Below are 19,256 nucleotides of genomic sequence, written 5' to 3'. Positions count from 1 at the left end.
GTTCAGCAGCACAGAACAGTCACGGAGGCTGCGCCCAGGGGGCAGCCTCACCTACGCCCTGGCTCTCAGTTGCAAATTATTCAAGAATATCTCTGAACTTCCCTGGGAAAGTCAGACGAGCCTTTTACTGAAGCTTTGCCTCTGGACTTATGTGAGGTAGGCGATGACCCTCCTAGATCTGAGGCTAGAAGATACAGGGTTATGAATTTTGATGCGAATGCTTTAAATACAAAGTGATGCCTTAAAGAGCTACCCCGTCGGGCAAATGTGTCTGGACCACCAGAACTGGCAGGGTCCGTACAAGATACTAAATCTAGTAGTTCCCAGACAAGTCCAAGCTTTAAGGGGAGACCGGAAGGGTCGTCAGAGATTTAGAGTGCTGAGTCTCAAAAGACTTCAAGGGAACACATATAGGTCAGGCTATTTTTGGTAAAAATGAGGCTTAAAGGAACTCAAGTGCCAAACTCACCAAATTTAAACTAAGGCGCTTGTCTTGGTGTCTTGATTGGCCTTCCACGTCAGCTGCAAGAAACGAGATGGGGTGGTGAGAAACGCAGGACAACATCAATGTAAAGTAGGCACCAAGTCGCCATGGACCTCAGGGCCCTGTGCTCAGCTCTGTAGAGGCAGAGAAGCACAACACAGTTTCTATAAGCAAGACTTGCTCTTAAGTCCAGTTGGGCGGTCAGAACACATTCTGCAACAGGAGGAGATCAGACCAGATTTTGAAGAAGTTTCTGCATGATGGCTTTCGTTCTGTCTGTGAATTAGGAAGATATATAGCAAATAATTAACAAGTACTTGTGCTTATTGCACGAATTTTCCGAGCTGAGAGGTGGTAGAAACAGAGCTGGAGGTTTGAGGAGAGGAGGGGAGGCGTGAGATCTCCCTTGTGATGAGAAGGAGAACGGGGTAAACAGAGAGAGAAGTCTACATATTGCCGAGCAGCACTGAGGGCTCGTTTGAGGTCTGTGACCATGACTTGGTGACTGTGATTTTCTGCAGCGACGGTCAGCTACTCAGGTACAGGAGTGGAGAGAGAGGAAAGTTGAATACAGGATTAAAAACTTGGCAGATGGATATGACAAATAAACAGTGTGACATCAACATTTAGGATGATTGTCGGATTGAAAGGAGATATCCAGAAGGCGGCGACATATATATGGGCCTAACTCAAAAGAGATTTAATTCTAGGGGAACTAACAGCTTAGAGATGACAGTCAGAACCTTGAGAGTACATGGGATTATTTGGGTTGCAAGTGTTGAGAGAAGATTGACTATAAAACCCTAGGCTACGGCCATGCCACCCTGAACACGCCCGATCTCGTCTGATCTCAGAAGCTAAGCAGGGTCAGGCCTGGTTAGTACTCAGATGGGAGACCATCTAGGAAGACCAGGTGCTGTAGGCATTAAACGAACGAACAAACAAACAAACAAACAAACAAACCCTAGAGAAATCCAATATTCACCGGCTCTTCCTCAGAGGGCAACCATAGGGTGATGAGGACAGTTGGGGGGCATGGTGCCACTGGGCCTGAGGAAGGAGAGGATGGCCAATGATGGCGAGCACTGCCGAGCAGTCCAGCCAGGTGGCCCGCAAGAACTTAGAAGTGTGAAAAGTCAGGTTGCCTCTGAGAAATAAACTGAAGAGTCAACATTATCTTTTTTTTTAACCTTTTAAAATTTTATTGAAAGAGAATGATACAGGATATACTTGTATGTGTCTGACCTCTTTGCTCGATTTTTGTTTGTAAGGTAAGTCCAGGTTGTTAGGAATAAAGTTCATCCATTTTTTATTGTTATATATGTCAATATCGAAAGTGACACGTAGATGTGAAGATGGACAGAATTGGGAAGACGTATTATATATACAAATGTATGTACGTATGTGTGTGTGTGTATGCATGTATGCGTGCATGTGTGCATGTATGCATGCATGCATGCTTCTATGTCTCCAAACCTGCGGAGGTACTGGTTAGAAGCTGCTCTGGACTCATACTGTCTAATTTACAATCTCAACTCCACCACTTATTATTAGCTGTGTGACACTTAACAAGTTCCTTCTACTCTCTGTCTCAATTTCCTAATCTGTAGAGTAAGACCAATCATAGAATCTATTTCATAGGACTGCTGCAAAGGTTAGATGTGTTAGTGTATGTAAAGTGCTTAGTACAGTGCCTGGAACACAGAAAGGACTTAATAAACCATAGAAAGTATTACGAAGTGTTGTTGATAAAGAATGTGGGACTTGTGTATGTCGACACAGGTCCCTAACTCCCTTTCCATTACCAGGTCCCTAGTAATGTCACCACATAAAACCAATATGGAGAAAACCCTTCGTCAACATCAGAAAGTTTACGGACTTTATGATAGAGTAAAGATGGGATCAGACTAACAGCAGGCACCTAGAATGGATTCACATCCATAGTCCTATGAAACAGACACCTGGAAAATGAGTCTGCGCCAGAATCTCACTCTGCTGGGTTCCTGCTAACTCACCCATCGCTTGCTTAGAATTTCTTTTACTAGTTCCTCCTCTCGTCCACGATTTCCACACTTTGCAGGGCTCTAGGCTCAGTCTTTGGTTCTTTTCTATTCTCCATATCCATTCTTTTGGTGATCTCAAGTAGTCACGTGAATTTACTGTCTATACGCTGACAACCTTCAAGTTCATAGGTCCAGCCCAGGCTAGGCTTCTCACTGACCTTCGGATTCATATTTCTAACAAGTTACTTGACATTTCCATTAGGGTATCTAGCAGGCATCTCAAACTCGGCACATCCAAAAACAACTTCCTGACCTCCTCCGCCCCATCATCCAACTCATTCCACTCGTTCTTTGTTCCCCATCCGTTTCTCAGGCCAAAATCATGAAGTCGACATCGACTCCCATTCTTTCTCTACCACACATCCGATGGGTGAGGGTCTATCTCCAAGACAGATCAAGCATCCCACCATCTTTAACAAATTGAAAAGCGTCTATCCCAGTCTCGGTTACTCTTACGGTTTGTCTAGATTATTCTACTCATTTTCTACCCGGTTTTCCTGCTTTTACACTTGCTTTGCTTTCCTTAAGTCTATTCTCAACATTGTGAGGAGGTCCCATCTTCACAAATCGCTCTATCGATCTGACGCACACCTCCTCAGCGATGAACCTCGACCCCGCTCTGCAGCCACGCGTGAACGTTGGTTCCAGGTGGCGCTCAGTGGGGAAGGCAGAAAAGGTCTGACGTGTTCCCTCTGCTTTATCGGACCCATTCTAGCACTGAGACTCATTTTCATATTCTATTACTCCCCTGGTTTCATTCATGTCACTCCCCAAAACCTGCTCACACACTTTCAGGGTTCCCTTTTCCTCCACTGCTCACGTGCTGGCACGTTGGACCCTCCGTGGAATCAGCGCATATTCATTTCATCGAGGTTGTCGGAAGGAAGCAATCCGTGTAATGGTCACACTGCTAGGGACATTTGGGGGAGGTCTTTGACAGCGACTCAGTTCCTCGCTCAGAATCAGAAAGTTAGACAGTTCGAAATTAATTTGCATTCCTTTAACTTCTATAATTCCTTTAAAATGTGGCCTTATACGTAGCAGTGTAGGAGTGTTTGCGTTTGGATGAAGACGGAGGGAGAGGGAGAGAGAGAAGGAGAGAGGCAGCCCCCTGAGAATAAAGGGTTTCACAGAAAAAGGCAGGAGAAGGAGGGTATGTCTACGGAGCATGACGCTGACGGTGACGGCTTGTTGAAAGCCACGTGACCGGTCCATAGGCTAATTAGAACTTGGAAAAAAAACACGTCGGGCGGGATGATGAAGGAGGCTGATGGGACTGTTGACGACAGGACAGAAGAGCTGTGGTCCTCAGTCTCCGGGCTGACCATGCACGCGACAGACAGAGAACAAAACGGAGCAGAGCCAACGCAAGAGGTACCGCCTTCTGTAGAGCCCGTGGGGCCCCGAGGGACCTTAAAACAAACAGCAGGAGCTTATTCTCAGGTGGGCAGCCCGTCACAGGGGCAGGGGCATGGCTAAGGGACCAGGGCTCTGACTTTTTTCAGCATCTCCAGGGACCCAAGGAGTCAAGAGGGGGCCAGGCTTCTCGCTGTGCCTGAATGTTAGCATCCGACACTGACCTTTCAAGGTTCTCATGTTATCTAAACCAGGGAGAGAGGTTCTTCTCGGTGTCGTAGTGCTTTCTGGCCTCCTGCAGTTGCTGTGCCCACACCACAGCTGCTCCTCTTGGCGCCGTTCGAACAGGTAGCTCGGCTTAGGTGGGCGGGGAGGTGGCGTGTTGTACATTAAGTCTAGTTCTTTTGTCCCGTAGGGCAAGGAACCTCGGTTTTTATCTACGTCAATGGTGGCATTTAAGGACGTTTCTACCAACGGTGAAGTCAAGAGGTTCTTATACGGCCCACTGGAATCTCTACTCCGGGTGAGGGTGGCCTGAGACTTGGCGGAAAGTTTCTGCTGACACTCCTTCCCGTGGTAGCCCAAGCACCTGGGGGGCGGCGGCTTCAGGTAGTCAACAAAAACGTCATCGTATGAAGTCTGTCCCGATAAACGGTCTGAGTTTGACCAGCTATCACATCTGGTGGGTAGACTGAGGGAAGAAAAGCACGTACACGTGAGTGAAACGCAGCGGGTCCCCGGCAGCTGCCGTCGGTACCACAGCGACACTACTGGTACGCCCTTGGCAGAAGAAGTCTCACGATGAAAGCCATCCACCCACCACAAAACCCACGCTGGCCTCACTCCCGTTCCTCGAATATCACCTTTTATTTTATTCATATAGACACATTCCCTCTATAACCCTCGGTCGCATCAACTCGTTAATGCTGGGGGGAAAAAAAAATGGTTTGTTGATTTTTTTTCGTCCTGTAAGTGTCAGCTACGCATGAAAAAGCAAGGTTAGAGACGAAAGCCACAATACTGAAATATGACTCATTTTGTTTAGTAAGCTGCATGCTCCATCCTTCACAGGCGCTGATAGTGATCTGTCCCCGCCCTGTCAGCGGCAGGAAGAGAGAGAGGTGATTGCAGACCCACCCACTAGAAGATGCAACAGCTACATGGACCGATGTGCTCAGGCACACTGAGCACATCTCAGTGACAGACACTGAAGGGGGAGCCAGTGCGGGCTGTGCAGACAGAGCGGAGTGTGCTGGGAGCGTACCTGGCATGGTGTGGCCTTCCAGTCTCACAGTTGGACAGAATCAGATAATCAGGAAGGGAGTTTAGAAACTCTGACTCACTTCTGGTTTTCTCAGTGGCTACGGTATTAGTTCTTGGGTCATCTCTTGGCAAAGAGGAGCTGACAGTAGGGGCGGTGTGAAGGGAGCTGGCAGAGGATGGCTGGAGGGAGGAGGAGGGCGTGCGATAGTGGCTGTCCGCGGAATCTGCTGGAGAAATCATGTCCCAGGTTAGCGTTTAAGAATGGCTATAACACTCACTCACAATTTCTCAAACAGCGTCTAAAGAAGCCAAATAGAAGATGCAAATCACAGCCGGTGTTTGTACCGATGGAGGAGACCGTTTCCCCAAGCTATAAACAATGTCTGGGAAAGAAGGCCAATGTTCCAAGAGCGAAGTGTTGAATAGAATACAATAGGAAAGGGGAGGAAAGCAAAGGAAGAAAACAAACAGAATAGAATAGATTAGTGTACTTAAGTACAATAAGTTATATTTTACTATGGCTGGTGGTTAAAAAAAAAAGAAAAAAAACAACAAAAAAAAAACACAAGCATTCTTGGCATAAAAACCTGCAGTTAGATAGTCTACACACAGCTTCTTTATGGCTCTCAGCCGCAGCCGTGCATCACTGCTTATTCACTCAACAAATATACATATACGTACATATTTATGCATATCAAATACATATGTATACACTTACATATGCATTTATGCATATATGTATGTACATAGAGAGAGAGCTATGTCTATTTACGTCTCTACAGAATCCCTACTTTGAACCTACTATGCGCCTGGAACTGTTCTAACTCTGCCTACGTGGCCGAGACAAAGACTTACTGGAATTTATAGTCCGCCAGAGGACAAGCACCTCATAAATAAAGAAGACTGTTAATGATTGACTGTTAATGACCTATAAGGAAAAGGAAGAGAAAAATGAGGCGTTGTGATGGCTGGTAAAGCCCACACATCCCTCTCAAGGAGCATAACATTCAGAAACTCCCTATGAAAAGCCTGCTTTTATTTCCTCTCTGAACCAGATTGGCAGGAGTTCAAGTCAAGGCTCTACTATCTAGCTGCTGTGACCTTGAGCAAGTTACCTTCCTGCTCTGAATTTCCTTCTCTGTGAAGCGAAGATGCTAACAGTATATACGCCACAGAATTGGCCTACGATAAGACGAGCTAAGAGGCAAAGGCATTTAACAGAGCTCCTGACCAGAGTACGCAGTGTTGACTACCTATGGCTGCTGAAGACAGAACCAAACTCTATATGCGAAAAGCCACGAGAAAACCCTTTGGGCGTGATTCTCGGATGAAGACGACTCTGACCTGAAACCTCCTAAAAACTAAGGGGAGATTTAGGGATGGAAAGAAGTCATGGGGGTTGTCGGCTTCTTCTCACTTCATGCCAGAGCTTTCTGTTTTCTCCCTGGTGTCTTACTCCTGTTCTATTTCAAATATTGGTTACCATGTTATGTATCTATGTTTTAGGATAACTCCCGCATGAGCAAAGAAACAGAGGAAACACATAACATGACGCATGAATATATCTCTACTTTGGGCTGAAGGTAGGCAAAGAGTGAGTGAGTGGCAAGGTTGGAGGACTTGGCCAGGGAGCCTCTGCTGTCTGCATGCATAGTGGCAGACTCCAGCCAAGTACATTCTCTGTAACTTTGCTAGTAAGCTTCATCTATTCTGGTAAGGATAAAGAACTCACCATCACTTCATTTCCTTATATTTGAGTGCTGTCAAAGCACAACAATGTGACTGAATAGCTTCATTTACTAATCTTCCCTGGTTCCTGAAAAGAAAAGGACTCTGTCTTCAGGAAACACGCTCACGAGCCTGTCCTAGAGAGATGCAACTCTGACTCTCCAGCACCACCTAGTGTTTAATGTAGATATTTCAGCAGCTGATGATAAAGCATACAGTAACAGTGGAAATGAAGAAGCAGCTGTTAACCATGGGATGCAGGAGCAAGGTTTTGTCTACTAGACTCAGAAGCTAAAAGAAATCGGATCAAAAGTCCCATGGTTTGAGAATCACGGCATGGTGCTCAACAATAAACTCCATTAAGGAGAATGAATTATAATCTTGGGTGTATTATACCTGGTATATTACATGAAAAGGGCGGGGGGGGCTGGTGTGGTGTGGTTGCAAAATTATTTTTGTTTTCTTCGTGTGTGTGTGTGTGTGTGTGTGTGTGTATGACAGAGAAAGAGAGAGAGCAACAGAAAGAGGGAGTGAGAAACAGCCTCATGGGTCATTTGTTCCCACTGTCCAGAAATGGCCCTGAGCAAACTGGGAGTTAATTTCGCTTGCAGACACCTTGAGCCAACCGGAGATGCGAGGAATTCTTCCTTGCCTATGATTAAGTAGCCAAGTTCTGTCTTTCTGCCGTGTAGTCCTAAGCAGCACAATAGGTAATAGAGAAGCTGGAGTTCCATGCATTTTTGAAAGGTGGGGTTATTTAATATTTCTAGAAAAGCAGCAGAAGCAGATGCAGCAGCAGCAGCAGCAGCAGCAGCAGCAGCAGCAGCAGCAGCAAAAATCAGAGCCCTACCGGACGTCCTCACCCACGTTTTAGTGTCACCGAGTGCGTTCTCTGTGGCTGATGAGAGCAAAGGCACGGATCAGCTTCGAAGCCATTGAAGTTGCCTGCAATGCTCAGTGTGTGGTACATTTGGCCCTGAAGCCTGAAACCAGGTGAAAGGGAGAGAGATCTCTGGTACCATACTTGGTGGGAGGGAGCAAGTCTGATATGTCAGCCCACCAAAGTGCCCTCAAAGGCGGTGGGCTTGGCACCTTATAACGCTTTTCCCACCGTAGCCCTCCAGTGCATGTGCAGTGTCCCAGGCCACCCCTTTAGCACACAGGAACCCCGACTCTGTTCTCACCTGTACCATCCTCCACGTTGACAAGGTTGCAGACCTCACTGATGCTGTGTATCCACACCAGCATTTCCACCTCGGTCTTGGCCACCAGATAGTAGGTCCGAGAAGCAGTCTTAACAGTAAACACGAAATGATTCAGAAATTCCTTCCGAACGAAGTCAGGGCCCGCGTGCTTCCATACTGCACACTCATTGAGATCTATCACACGGATGGGCTTGCTCGAGTGTTTGTTCCGGTAGTACTCCAGGACATCAGGGTTGCCACTCATGCGGCCCCGCCGGAGGACAAACCAGCGCTTGCGCCAGGCCTGCGGGGAAGCAATTCCACAAGGAGTTACTGATCCAATTATTCATGCTTCTCAGACTCTGACAATAACCTCTTTAGCGACAACAGCAGCAAAAAGAATTAAGTCAGCCATTCTAACAACGACACGCAAAGTCCACCCAGCTTTGGATTGAAGGACTACGGCACCATCTTCGAGTCTGCTTTTTTCGACGATTATAAGATGGGTCGTTATTGGGGAGTATAGTGATATGATTCACATCCATACTTCAAAGGGCCAGAACTATACAATCATCACAATCGATGTAATAAGAACTTATTTACACTCAGGCTTTAAAAACGAAAACGAACAAACAAAAAACCTTACTAATAATGAAGAACAAGAAGGAAACTTTCTTGACTGCTATCTATCTCAATCCAAAAGCCAATGATCATACATGAAGATCAGATGCAAATCAGTGCCCACCGATGTCAGCAACATCTAATATTATTAACTTCTGGAGAATCGCTCAACAAGAAAAGAAAAATCATATGTTGGAGAGGAGAGAGGATTACCATTATCTGAAATTGATCTCTCTTTCTAGAAACCCTCAAAGATGATTAAAATACAAGTAGAACTCTAAGAGAATTAAGTAACACGTGGCTAATTACATTTCTGCGAGAAAACCATTTCCTAAGTGTTTTACCATAACCTATTTAATCTCCAGAAATATCCTATAGGAGAGGTAACTAATTTTCTTTACCTTTTTTCAATTACAGTTGAAATTCAATCTTATTTTATATTAGCTTCAGGTGTATAGCATGGTGGTGAGACATTTATGTAATTTATTAAGTCATCTCTCCTGATAAGTCCAGTACTCACCTGGCATCGTACATAGTTATCACATTATTATTGACTATATTCCCTATGCTGTACTTTACATCTCCATGACTATAACTGGCAATTTGCACCCCTTAATCCCTTTCACCTTTTTCACCCAGCCCCCCAAACACCCCTCCCATCTGGTGACCTTCAATTGGCTCTCTGTAGCTATGAGTTTGTTTCTGTTTCATTTGCTTATTTTGTTTTTTAGATAACACACATAATATGTTTCTCTTTCTCTGACTTATTTTACTCAGCATAATATCGTCTAGGTCCACCCATTTTGTCACAAATGCCAAGATTTTATTCGTTTTTTTTTTATGGCTAAGTAACATCTAATTGTACATACGTATCGATTCTTCTTTATTCAATCATCTATTGATGGGCACTTAAGTTGCTTCCATATCTTGACTATTGTAAAGAGCACTGTATCGGACATACGGGTGCATTTATCTTTTAAAATTAGTGTTTTGGATTTCTTCAAATAAGTACCCAGAAGTGGGATTGCTGGATCATAGGGGAGTTCTACTTTTAAGTTTTTGAGGAACCTCCACACTGTTTTCCACAGCGGCTGCTGCCCCAGTTTGCAGTCCCACCGGCAGTGTATGAGGGTTCCCTTTTCTCCACATCCTCGCCAGCACTCGTTCTTCGATTTATTGATGCAAGCCATCCTGACAGGTGTCAGGTGACATCTCATTGTGGTTTTAATTTGCATTTCTCTGACGATTAGTGACTTCGAACATCTTTTCATATGTCTACTGGCCATCTGTATGTCTTCTTTGGAGAAATGTCTATTCAGGTCCTCTGTCCATTTTTAATTGGATTTTTTTTTTTGGTATTTATGAGTTTGTTATAAATTTTGGATATTAACTTCTCATCGGATGTATCACTGGCAAATATCTTCTCCCAGTGTCTTTTTGTTTTGTTGATGGCTTCCTTTGCTGTGCAAACACTTTTAGTTTGATGCGGTCCCATTTGTTCATTTTTCTTTTGTTTCCCTTGTCCGAGGAGATACATTGGGAAAAAAATGACTGAGAGCAATCTCAAAGAGTTTACTGCCTATGTTTTCTTCTAGGAGTTTTATAGTTTCAGGTCCTACATTTAAGCCTTTAAGTCATTTTGAGTTTATTCTTGTATGTGGTATAAGAAGGTGGTCTAATTTCATTTTTTTGTATGTGTCTATCCAGATGCCCCCAACACTATTTGACTTGATTGTCTTTACCACATTGTATATTTTTGCCTCCTTTGTCATAGATTAATTGACTGTGTAGATGTGGGTTTATTTCTGGGCTCTCTATTCTGTTCCATTGATCTATGTGTCTGGTTTTATGCCAGTCCCATACTATTTTGATTACTATAGCCTTGTAGTATAGTTTGATATCAAGTAACAAGTAACGTGATATCTTAACTTTGTTCTTGCCCAAGATTGTGGTGCCTATTCGGGGATCTTTTGTGGTTCCCTATACATTTTTGCATTATTTGTTCTAGTTCTGTGAAAAATGCCATCGGTATTTTCATAGGGATTGCATCGAATTTATAGATTGCTTTGGGTGAGATGGACATTTTAATGATGGCAATTCTTCCCATCCATGAGCACGGCATAGGCTTCCATTTATTTGTATCTTCTTCAATTTCTTTCTTCAGCATCTTATAATTTTTGAAGTCTCCTAGAGAGGTAACTATTTTTGTGCCCATTTTATGTACGAAAAATTGAGAAATTAATTAATGTGTCCAAGGTGACACAGCTAAGCTGCTGTAGGAATGGATCCGAACTCAAGTGAGGGTAGAAGGATGAGTGGTGAATGTGAAGTAGAAGAGTAGAGGGGGGAGCGGCCAATTCTGTAGGGATGTCTGATTGTAAAAGGGAGCACTCTGGAGTCAAGGGATTATTTTTTAATGATGGAGAACACATGCATTCACCCCCTAGATCACAATGTTCCTCAACCAGGAATGGAGATGTCCTATAGGGTATCTGAAAATAGGTGTGTTTTGCTTGTCATAAAGTCTAGGGTTAGGGCTTGTCTGGCCTAAAGCTATCAGTGTCCCTGTTGAGAAACACTAACAATTGAAAGGACCTTTCCTTAGTGCAATAGGAATCTCAGAAAGAGCCGAGTCTTGAGGTAAGATGATCCGGCAAAGCTTAGTCCATGCTCCAAAATGAAGAGAACGATGCTGCCAAGAAACCAGCCTGAGTTAATGGCAGGCTACTTCGCATGACACTGGAGCTACTGAGGGGGACTTAAGCTTCCTCGGCTCCCCACTCACCCTTGACCTAGAATGTTTCCTGCAGACAGTACCCAGAAGATGGGCAAATCTCAAAAGATAAACTGATACCTACTTTTTTGGGTATGAGGCCTGGGGAAAGAAGTATTCGCAATTGATCACAGCCGTGCCATTCTAAGGCATCCTCAGTATCTGTAAAGCTCCCTGCTGTCTCCTGAAGCCAGGGAGAAAGAAGTGGAGCCTCTCCGCAGGTTCCCTATCTTCTTACTTTTAGGTCTTCTTTGCTCAGTGCGTGCCACCTGGCCAGCCCGTGTGGATAGCATGTCCTTGCTTTCTGCTGGAGAGAACTGAGCACAGGCTGACAGGTGACAGCGAGGCTTTCTTCCATCAGAGACGCTTCATGTTGCAGTTGGCAAATGCAGATGGAGAGATTTATGTCTGTGGTTTGCTCTCCTGTGCAGTGGCATGTGTGACAGCAGGAAGTATGGGGTTCTGCCAGGAGGCATGATGACCACTGGGACAGGAAGTCTTTTGTATCTCCAGCTTCATTTATGCCTGACACATTTATAAGCCCACCAGCCTCGACCAAGAGGCCAGGGGGAAAGGAAAAGCCACCATTTGGAGTGTTCTCAGCTCCCTCCCTGCCCAGGGATCTGAGGCAGTAGAGATACTGATAAAGCACCAGAGAGGGAAAGACCTGCAATTATGCCTCAGAATAAGAAACCCTTTGTCTACGGCCATGCCACCCCGAACGTGCTCGATCCCGTCTGATCTCGGAAGCTAAGCAGGGTCGGGCCCGGTTAGTACTCGGATGGGAGACCGCCTAGGAAGACCAGGTGCTGGAGGCGTAAAACATAAAAAAAAAATAAGGGATTGTAAACTGACAAGGTCCTTGCAATCTGTGAGGTCAACTGAGGGTTGCTTTGCCTTAAAAAAAAAAAAGAAAAGAAAAAAGAAAAAAAGAAACTCTTTTGAGCCTGAGGCGGGGGGCGGCCATCGGATGGAGGGAAGTCGCTCCATGTCAGGGTGGAACAGGGAGGGGAAATCGATGCCTGGCAGGTGAGCCCTGGGTTCTGCCTTTACGGATAGTGTAGTGTAAAGCTCCGAGGAGATGTTTGGCTACTTGGAAGAGGGACAAGGCAATGTGATTAAGCTCTTGTTTTTCACAGGAGGAATAACAGCCTGTTTGTATGGTTATGGGAGTCATCCAGGAGGCTGAGAAAAAATGAACGATTCAATAAATTCCTGTTGCAAAAACATGGTATTGAACGGAGTGGAATCACTGACCGTGAGGAAGGGAGCTCAAGTGTCACCGTGGGGTTTGGAGCGATGGAGGTGGGACATTTGGGCTTCTGGCAAACAGGAAAGGAAGGCCTAGTCCTTGTGTTCCTTGCGACAATGTGGGTCCAGGGCAGGGTCCCAGGGGATGAGAGACTGTCATGTATCCCTGCTGAAGAAAGCTGTCATGGGGAGCCCATACTTTCCAAAGGCCACTTCGGTAGGGAATGTGCAGAGGAGGGCTAGAAATACGAAATGGGTAGATTCGACGCGGGGTAACGAGTCCACTAGTAGAGGCGCCCGCCAGGAGCGGTGGGAACACAAAGGGGACAGCAACGTGGACAAGTCTGGGTTTCGCTCATTCGTTCACCAATGACGCATTGATGGGCCGGGCGCTGTGCAGACGTTGTGAAAATGGAGGTGAACAAGCGACGGGCCTTCCCACTCACAGTCTCGTGGGCAGCAGGGGAAATGGGCAGATGGATAAACAGTCAGTGAGATAAGTGCCATGGTAAGGGAAAGCCAGAATGCTATGGTAACACACAAATGAGCCACGTCTATCAGATTGCTGGGTCTAGGGAAGCTTCCAGAAGGAAATGATGGCTAAGCTGCGACCGAGGAAAGGATAAGGAGGCAGCAGCATGCGGAAGTCCAGGTAGGTCCGCAGAGCTGGAAGGCAGGCGTGAGAGCGGAAAGGAAAAAGAACAGTCGCCCAGCAACTTAAATAAGATGTAGCATAATCTTCATGCTAAATCGCGCCCTCGACAGCACGCCCTCCGTCGGGTTTGAAAATCTCCAGCTAATAGCAGTAATTACGCAAAAGCAGAAACGGTGTGTTCTTGGAGCTCTCTGCTAAGTTAGCTCAAACTGGAGGCCAGGTACAGTCCTGTCTCATCAGGCTTGCAGGCTCCTCCTGGAAGTGGGAGACGTGGAACAAAAACCCCCGAAAGCAGTCAGCCAGCACCTAAGTGAAGTTCTTTACAGTGAAACAGTGCCACGAGGAAGTCATCAAATAGAAAGGGTCACGTCAAAAGGACTCAGGAGCCAACCTGAGGAAGCTCCCAGTGGCCAAAGATGTAACAATCTGAGCTTTAATAAATATGATCGTTTCAGTGGCTTGCAATCCGTCGAATACGTTTGAATCCGTGAGTTCTCATGATATTAAAAAACAAACAAAAAAATATGTCATCATACGTGAGGGAAGTACCTAGTTACCCTGCAAACTGGTAAGTTAGGGGAAAAAAATTAAGCATTATTCTGCCTTTCCTAGACAAGCCATCCCGCCGGGCGGATGAAATAAAACGCCTTTTTATAAATGTATTCTGGCTAATAAAGGAAAACAAACGCCAGAATTAGAGTAGCACCATTTTGTTGTCCCCAGTGAATTAGCAGATATACGTATTAAGCATTAATAGTGGCCGACTCAGGAAGAGAAACAAGCAGACAGCCCACCTGCAGCAGCCTGGCATGAGGCAAAAGCCAGATCGTAGGAAATTCTGTGGGGCGAAGGCCCAGGTTCTTCAACAGATAAATGATAAGAAAAAGAAAGGACAGAGCGGGGAATCTACAAACTAAACGACACTTAAAAGATGCATGGAATTTTTTCCAGTGTGCTAGACTACATTATAGCGCCTAGGGGATGCTCATTTTGAGTGACAGAAACATAAAAAACGTAAAGAAGAGATTTCTATACACAGCGGGATAGTACTTACTCGTGGGGACAAGGAGGAGGCTGTGACTGAGATGGGGCACACGGAGGGACTTCAGCAGTGGGTGGTAAAGTTCTTTTTCAACTGGTTGGTGGTTACAAGGGGGGTTCAACTAACAGTAATTCACTGAGCCACGCATTTAACAAATGTGACGCCGTATTTTTCTTTTACGATAAAAAAGATTTTAAAGCAAGTCCTCCGGACAGGGTGTATTGATGGATTCATTCAAAGAACAGTTACTATGTGTCAGGCACTGTGCACGACAGGAAGAAGGAGATTGGTTTGTCAGAGAGTGGTGACGCTCACAGAGGCCGTGGGGACCCCGAGGCCTGTTGTCTCTCCTGACTGGAGGGCTGTTTACATTCTACAAGGGCAGAATCGCTGGCTTCCGTGGCTGCGCTGGACTCCACCTTCTCCCCTCCACCTTCTCCCCTCGGGCCTCCCGTGCTGGGCAGGTCAGGAGCAGCTTGAAAAGCCATGATGAAAAAAGATGAGGTCAACAGTTCTGGAAAGACTACAAAGACGAGTATGCCCTGGGCCAAGAGGACCTAGAAAGCAGAATCGCTGTGCAAAGGAGTACCCACAATTATGACTCAGAGCAACAGAGCGCGAAACAGGGGGGTGGGGCTGAACTGAGAGTCAGGAGACGTGCATCTGAATGCTGATTCTACTTTAGACTTTCTGGGTGACCTTGAACGATTAACTCGACTGCTGCGAACCTCGGTCCGGCCATCCGTAAATGAAGATAATAAATAAACCTTGTCCTGCCTCCCTTATGGTGTAATTGCAGTGAACCAATGGGAAAGGGGTAGTGAAACGTGATCGATCTGAAAGTAACTTATAAAAGGATGATGGGATTGTTGGCTCCCAGGGCGTAAGGCACCGCTCGCCCTGAGAAAAAACTGCTTCTCCCCGTCTGGAGCCCCCCGATGGACTCCGAGGGCTTTTCCAGCTCTCACCATCAAAGGATCCATTTCCCATCAGCCTTTCCTGCCAAAGCCACCAAGCTGAGTCATTACCACCCCGCCAGTATCATCTCCAACAACAAAACCTGCAACATCCTGTTACCTTGCGGAAAAGTGTTTGTGCTCATTTCTAGAATCTGAACTCCTCCAAGGAAGGTGTGTCTAGGTCACGGTCTTGTTCGTTTTCATGGAATTGTTACAGGGATCATTGAATCCCATCCTTTCGAGTAAAAGCTATGTGTTAGTGTCCTCCTGAACCAACCCAACTCGTAGGTTTCACAGTTTACAAATACCCCCTAGTTTTTCTTGATCACGAGTGACCCGCCAGGCTAAACACAAGTGCAAGACTGAGCCGGTGCAGTGCACATGCGCAAGGCTGCTACTGCTTTAGTATCTAGGGAAGAGGGGCTGACACTTGAATCTGAACTTCCCTGCTCCAGGTTGAGCTGTGTCCCCCCCTAAATTCATACGCTGAAATCCTAACCCCTCATACTTCAGAATGTGACAGTATTTTGAGATGGGGGTCTTACCAAGTTCAATGAGATCATCGGAGTGGGCCCTAATCCAATATGACTGGTGGCCTTATAAAAAGGAAAACTTTGGACACACACATGCACAGAAGGAAGATATTGTGAAGACACACAAGGAGAAGGCAGCCATCAACAAGCCAAGGAGAGAGGCCTGGGACATGCCCCCCTACCCTGCCCCATGGCCTCAGAAGGAGCCAACCCTGCCGACATATTGATCTTGGACTTCCAGCCTCTGGAACTGTGAGACAATCAATTTCTGTTGTTTCAGCCACCCAGTCTGTGATAGTTTGTTACAGCAGCCCCGGCAAACTAATACGTTCTCCAACCTTCATTATGCATCTGAACTACCTGGGAGGACTTCCGCTTACACCCACTGAACTTGTCCCCTACCCGTAAAACCAATGAGAAAACTAGACCAAACATATGAAACAACTGCTTTCAGTGTGTGGCTGTGGTCAGCATGAGAAGAGAAAACAAAAGAGGCGAGCCGTGGGACCATCCTGGCCTTCAGCCTATAGACACATTTCAAGACTACAGTGCAGGGGGAGGGTCCGAAACAGAGCGCTGCACTCTCGCAGGGTTGAGAAGACAGAGATCAGAATTCTGGAGAGTTGAGGTGGCTGAAATTTGTACAGCAAAGTACCAGAGAGGAGGGAGCTAAATAAAGAAAGGGCTTCAGAAATCAACATATGAATTCCTCCGTGAGACTTCGGCTGAGTACTAACATAACATGCACTTGTGCAGGGTGAAACCCCATGAGGCAAATCCAAAAACGACTCCTGGAAACTCACAAACTGAATAACTGATGGAGCTCGCACAGGGCTGGGAGCTGAGTTCTGATCAGCTAGCGTGGAGACTGGGACATCCAGTAGACTCTACACCTAACCTCGATTAAAAGGAAGCCTTGGGATAATCAAACTGATCATATAGTTACTCAAGAAAGTTTAACCGTTTTCAAGGGAAGACAGCAAAATCCAAACACGTAACAATATAATATTTACCATGTAAAGCATCCAAAAACGTTACTAAAAATGTAAAGAGGCAGGAAAATGTGGCTGATAATCAGGAGAAAAAAAAATTGGTAATAGACATAAACCTATAAATGATGGAGATGATGGACTAAGCAGACACGAATTTTAAAACAGCTATTATAACGTTTGAGATTTCAAGGAAAACATGTACACAAGGAGAGAAATGAAAGATCTAGACTAGAACAAAATAGAACTGTGGAAGTGAAAAATACAATATTAGAAATGGAAAAAAAAACTGGATGGGCATAACAATATTAGACACTGAAGAAGGGATCAGTGAACCTGAAGAACAGAAAAGAATGGGCTAGGGGAGAAATGAACAGAATTTCCCAGGGAGCTGCTAAAAATGCACATTCCTGGACCTCACCTCCAGAGAGCCTAATTCCCCAGGCCTGGCTCGGGGCCCAAGAATGTACATTTTTAGTATGCATCTCTGCAGACTGTCATGCAGAAAGGCAGCCCCATTTCCAAAGGTAAATAAATGGTCAGGGACGAGAAAGAAAGGAAGAAGTATAAAATGCACCTTTCTCTGAACCACAATGTCAAGGTGCACCATGTCAGTAGTGAAGTCCCGACCTTTGATGTGTCATGAATCCCTTGGAGAGCATGATGAAAAATGGGGACCTTCTCTCATCAGAAACGTGCGTGCTTGTGTACACGTACACACACGTACACACACGTACACACACGTACACTCACACACACGCACAGTTTTGGACTGCCGTCCTTTATTGAACTACACACACTCTCCCTTAACAGCCTCATCCAGTGTCATTTCTCCAGCTACCATCTACTCGACGATGACTTTCAAATTATGTTTCCAATCCAGATCTTCCCTAGGAACTTTAGACACATACAACCAACCATCTGACATCTCCACTTCTAACTAAGTGGCCTCTCGCACTTGACGTGCCCAAAACTAAACTCTCAATTTCATGCCCCTCAAACCTATCTCTCGTCCAGTCTTCCAACAGTATCCAACTAAATGGTACCACCATCCATCCATTTTCTAAATTCCAAACCTTGGAGCGATCCTTGCTTCTACTCTCCACATCCAAACCATTCCCAGGTTCTGTTGACTCTACTTTCAAAATATTTCAAATCAACGGCCTTCTGTCCATGCACCCCCTATGACAACCCTAGTCCAAGTCGCTATTGTCTCTGACTTAGGTAACTGAAATGGCCTCTCATCTTCTCATATCCACTTGCAACTCCCCCCATAAATTCACTCTCAATAGAGATGTCAATGACCTCTGAAGAGCATATATCGGGTCATGTTGCTCCCTTGATTAGCCCTCTGCAAACGCTACCTAATGCCTTAATAATAAATACGCAATCCAAACTTGTTCACCTGGGCTAGAAAGTCCCACATGGACTGGCCCTGCCCGTCTGTCCCACCTCACCAACACCCTTCCCTTGCTCTTTCGCATATTGGTCTTCTGCTTGTTCCTGAACGTTTAAAATCTCATTTCCTTCTTAGGGCCTTTGACCTACTTGTTCCTTCTTCTTGGTGTATACTTTCACAAGATCTTTGCACGATTGTCCTTCAGTGCTCGGCTTCCTGTCACTGAGACCTCAACTTAATTGTCACCTCCTCAGAGAGACTTTCTCTGATCATCCGAATTAAAATGGCCAGCCACACAGTTATTCTATACCATATCACCCTATCTTAATTCTCTACATACTACTTTCAATACCTAGTATTTTTCTTTCTTGTTTGTTTACTTGAGGTTTAGTGTGTGTTTCCTCCCCATCCCCACCCATCGCCTACTAGAACATGAGCTCCTGGGGCGCAGAGGCCTTGTCTGTCTCGATCGATCACCATTTTTATTCTCTGGGCCTAGTGGTTCCTGGCACAAATAGTTGCTCAGTAAATACCTGTTGACTGAATGAATTCCACACCTGAACTCATGGTATCATAGACCTAGGTTTAAAACTCTACTCTTGAGGAATGTAACAAGTTTTCTGGGTTCATAACAAACCTAATCACCAGGATTTACTCACCACAGATTTATGTTCTAGGAGCTGGGGATGTGATGGTAAAGCAGAGAGACGCGACCTCTAAGCTGGACCTTAGGCGGTCAGACAAGACTTGGTACCAGACTTTTAACTCAAATGCAGCACATGCTCATAAGACAGGCTACCAAGGCTGATATTTACAATGGACAATACTTAGAATACTTAGAGGTTTGAGCACTTTATTCCAGCACTCGATTCTACTTGCGCAGCAAAACAAACCTGGCTGGGTTATAGCAACTTTTTTTTTTTTTTTTTTTTTTTTTTTTTTTCTTTTTGGCCCCA

The 19,256-nt window shown here is 45.4% G+C and overlaps 1 protein-coding gene, 1 non-coding gene and 1 pseudogene across 2 annotated transcripts in view; 2 read left to right on the top strand and 1 right to left on the bottom strand.

Annotated features, from left to right (window-relative positions):
* GAB3 (GRB2 associated binding protein 3) overlaps positions 1-19,256 on the bottom strand; it is a 78,135-nt gene that overhangs the window by 13,838 nt on the left and 45,041 nt on the right. Inside the window, exons 2-5 of the mRNA XM_006918830.1 lie at positions 8,079-8,382; positions 5,168-5,390; positions 4,128-4,594; positions 470-522 (exon numbers count right to left, since the gene is read on the bottom strand). Of these exons, the coding sequence (XP_006918892.1) occupies positions 470-522; positions 4,128-4,594; positions 5,168-5,390; positions 8,079-8,382 (1,047 nt within the window). The remainder of the gene's footprint in view (positions 1-469; positions 523-4,127; positions 4,595-5,167; positions 5,391-8,078; positions 8,383-19,256) is intronic.
* LOC112485431 lies at positions 1,291-1,409 on the top strand (annotated as a pseudogene).
* LOC112485430 lies at positions 12,172-12,290 on the top strand. Its single transcript, XR_003048437.1, has one exon. It is a non-coding gene; the product is annotated as a 5S ribosomal RNA (ribosomal RNA).

Source organism: Pteropus alecto, unplaced genomic scaffold, assembly GCF_000325575.1.
Source record: "Pteropus alecto unplaced genomic scaffold, ASM32557v1 scaffold1998, whole genome shotgun sequence".
Taxonomy (NCBI): Eukaryota; Metazoa; Chordata; class Mammalia; order Chiroptera; family Pteropodidae; genus Pteropus; species Pteropus alecto.
Note: the sequence above shows the minus strand (reverse complement) of the source record. Positions and strands in the feature narration are given on the sequence as shown.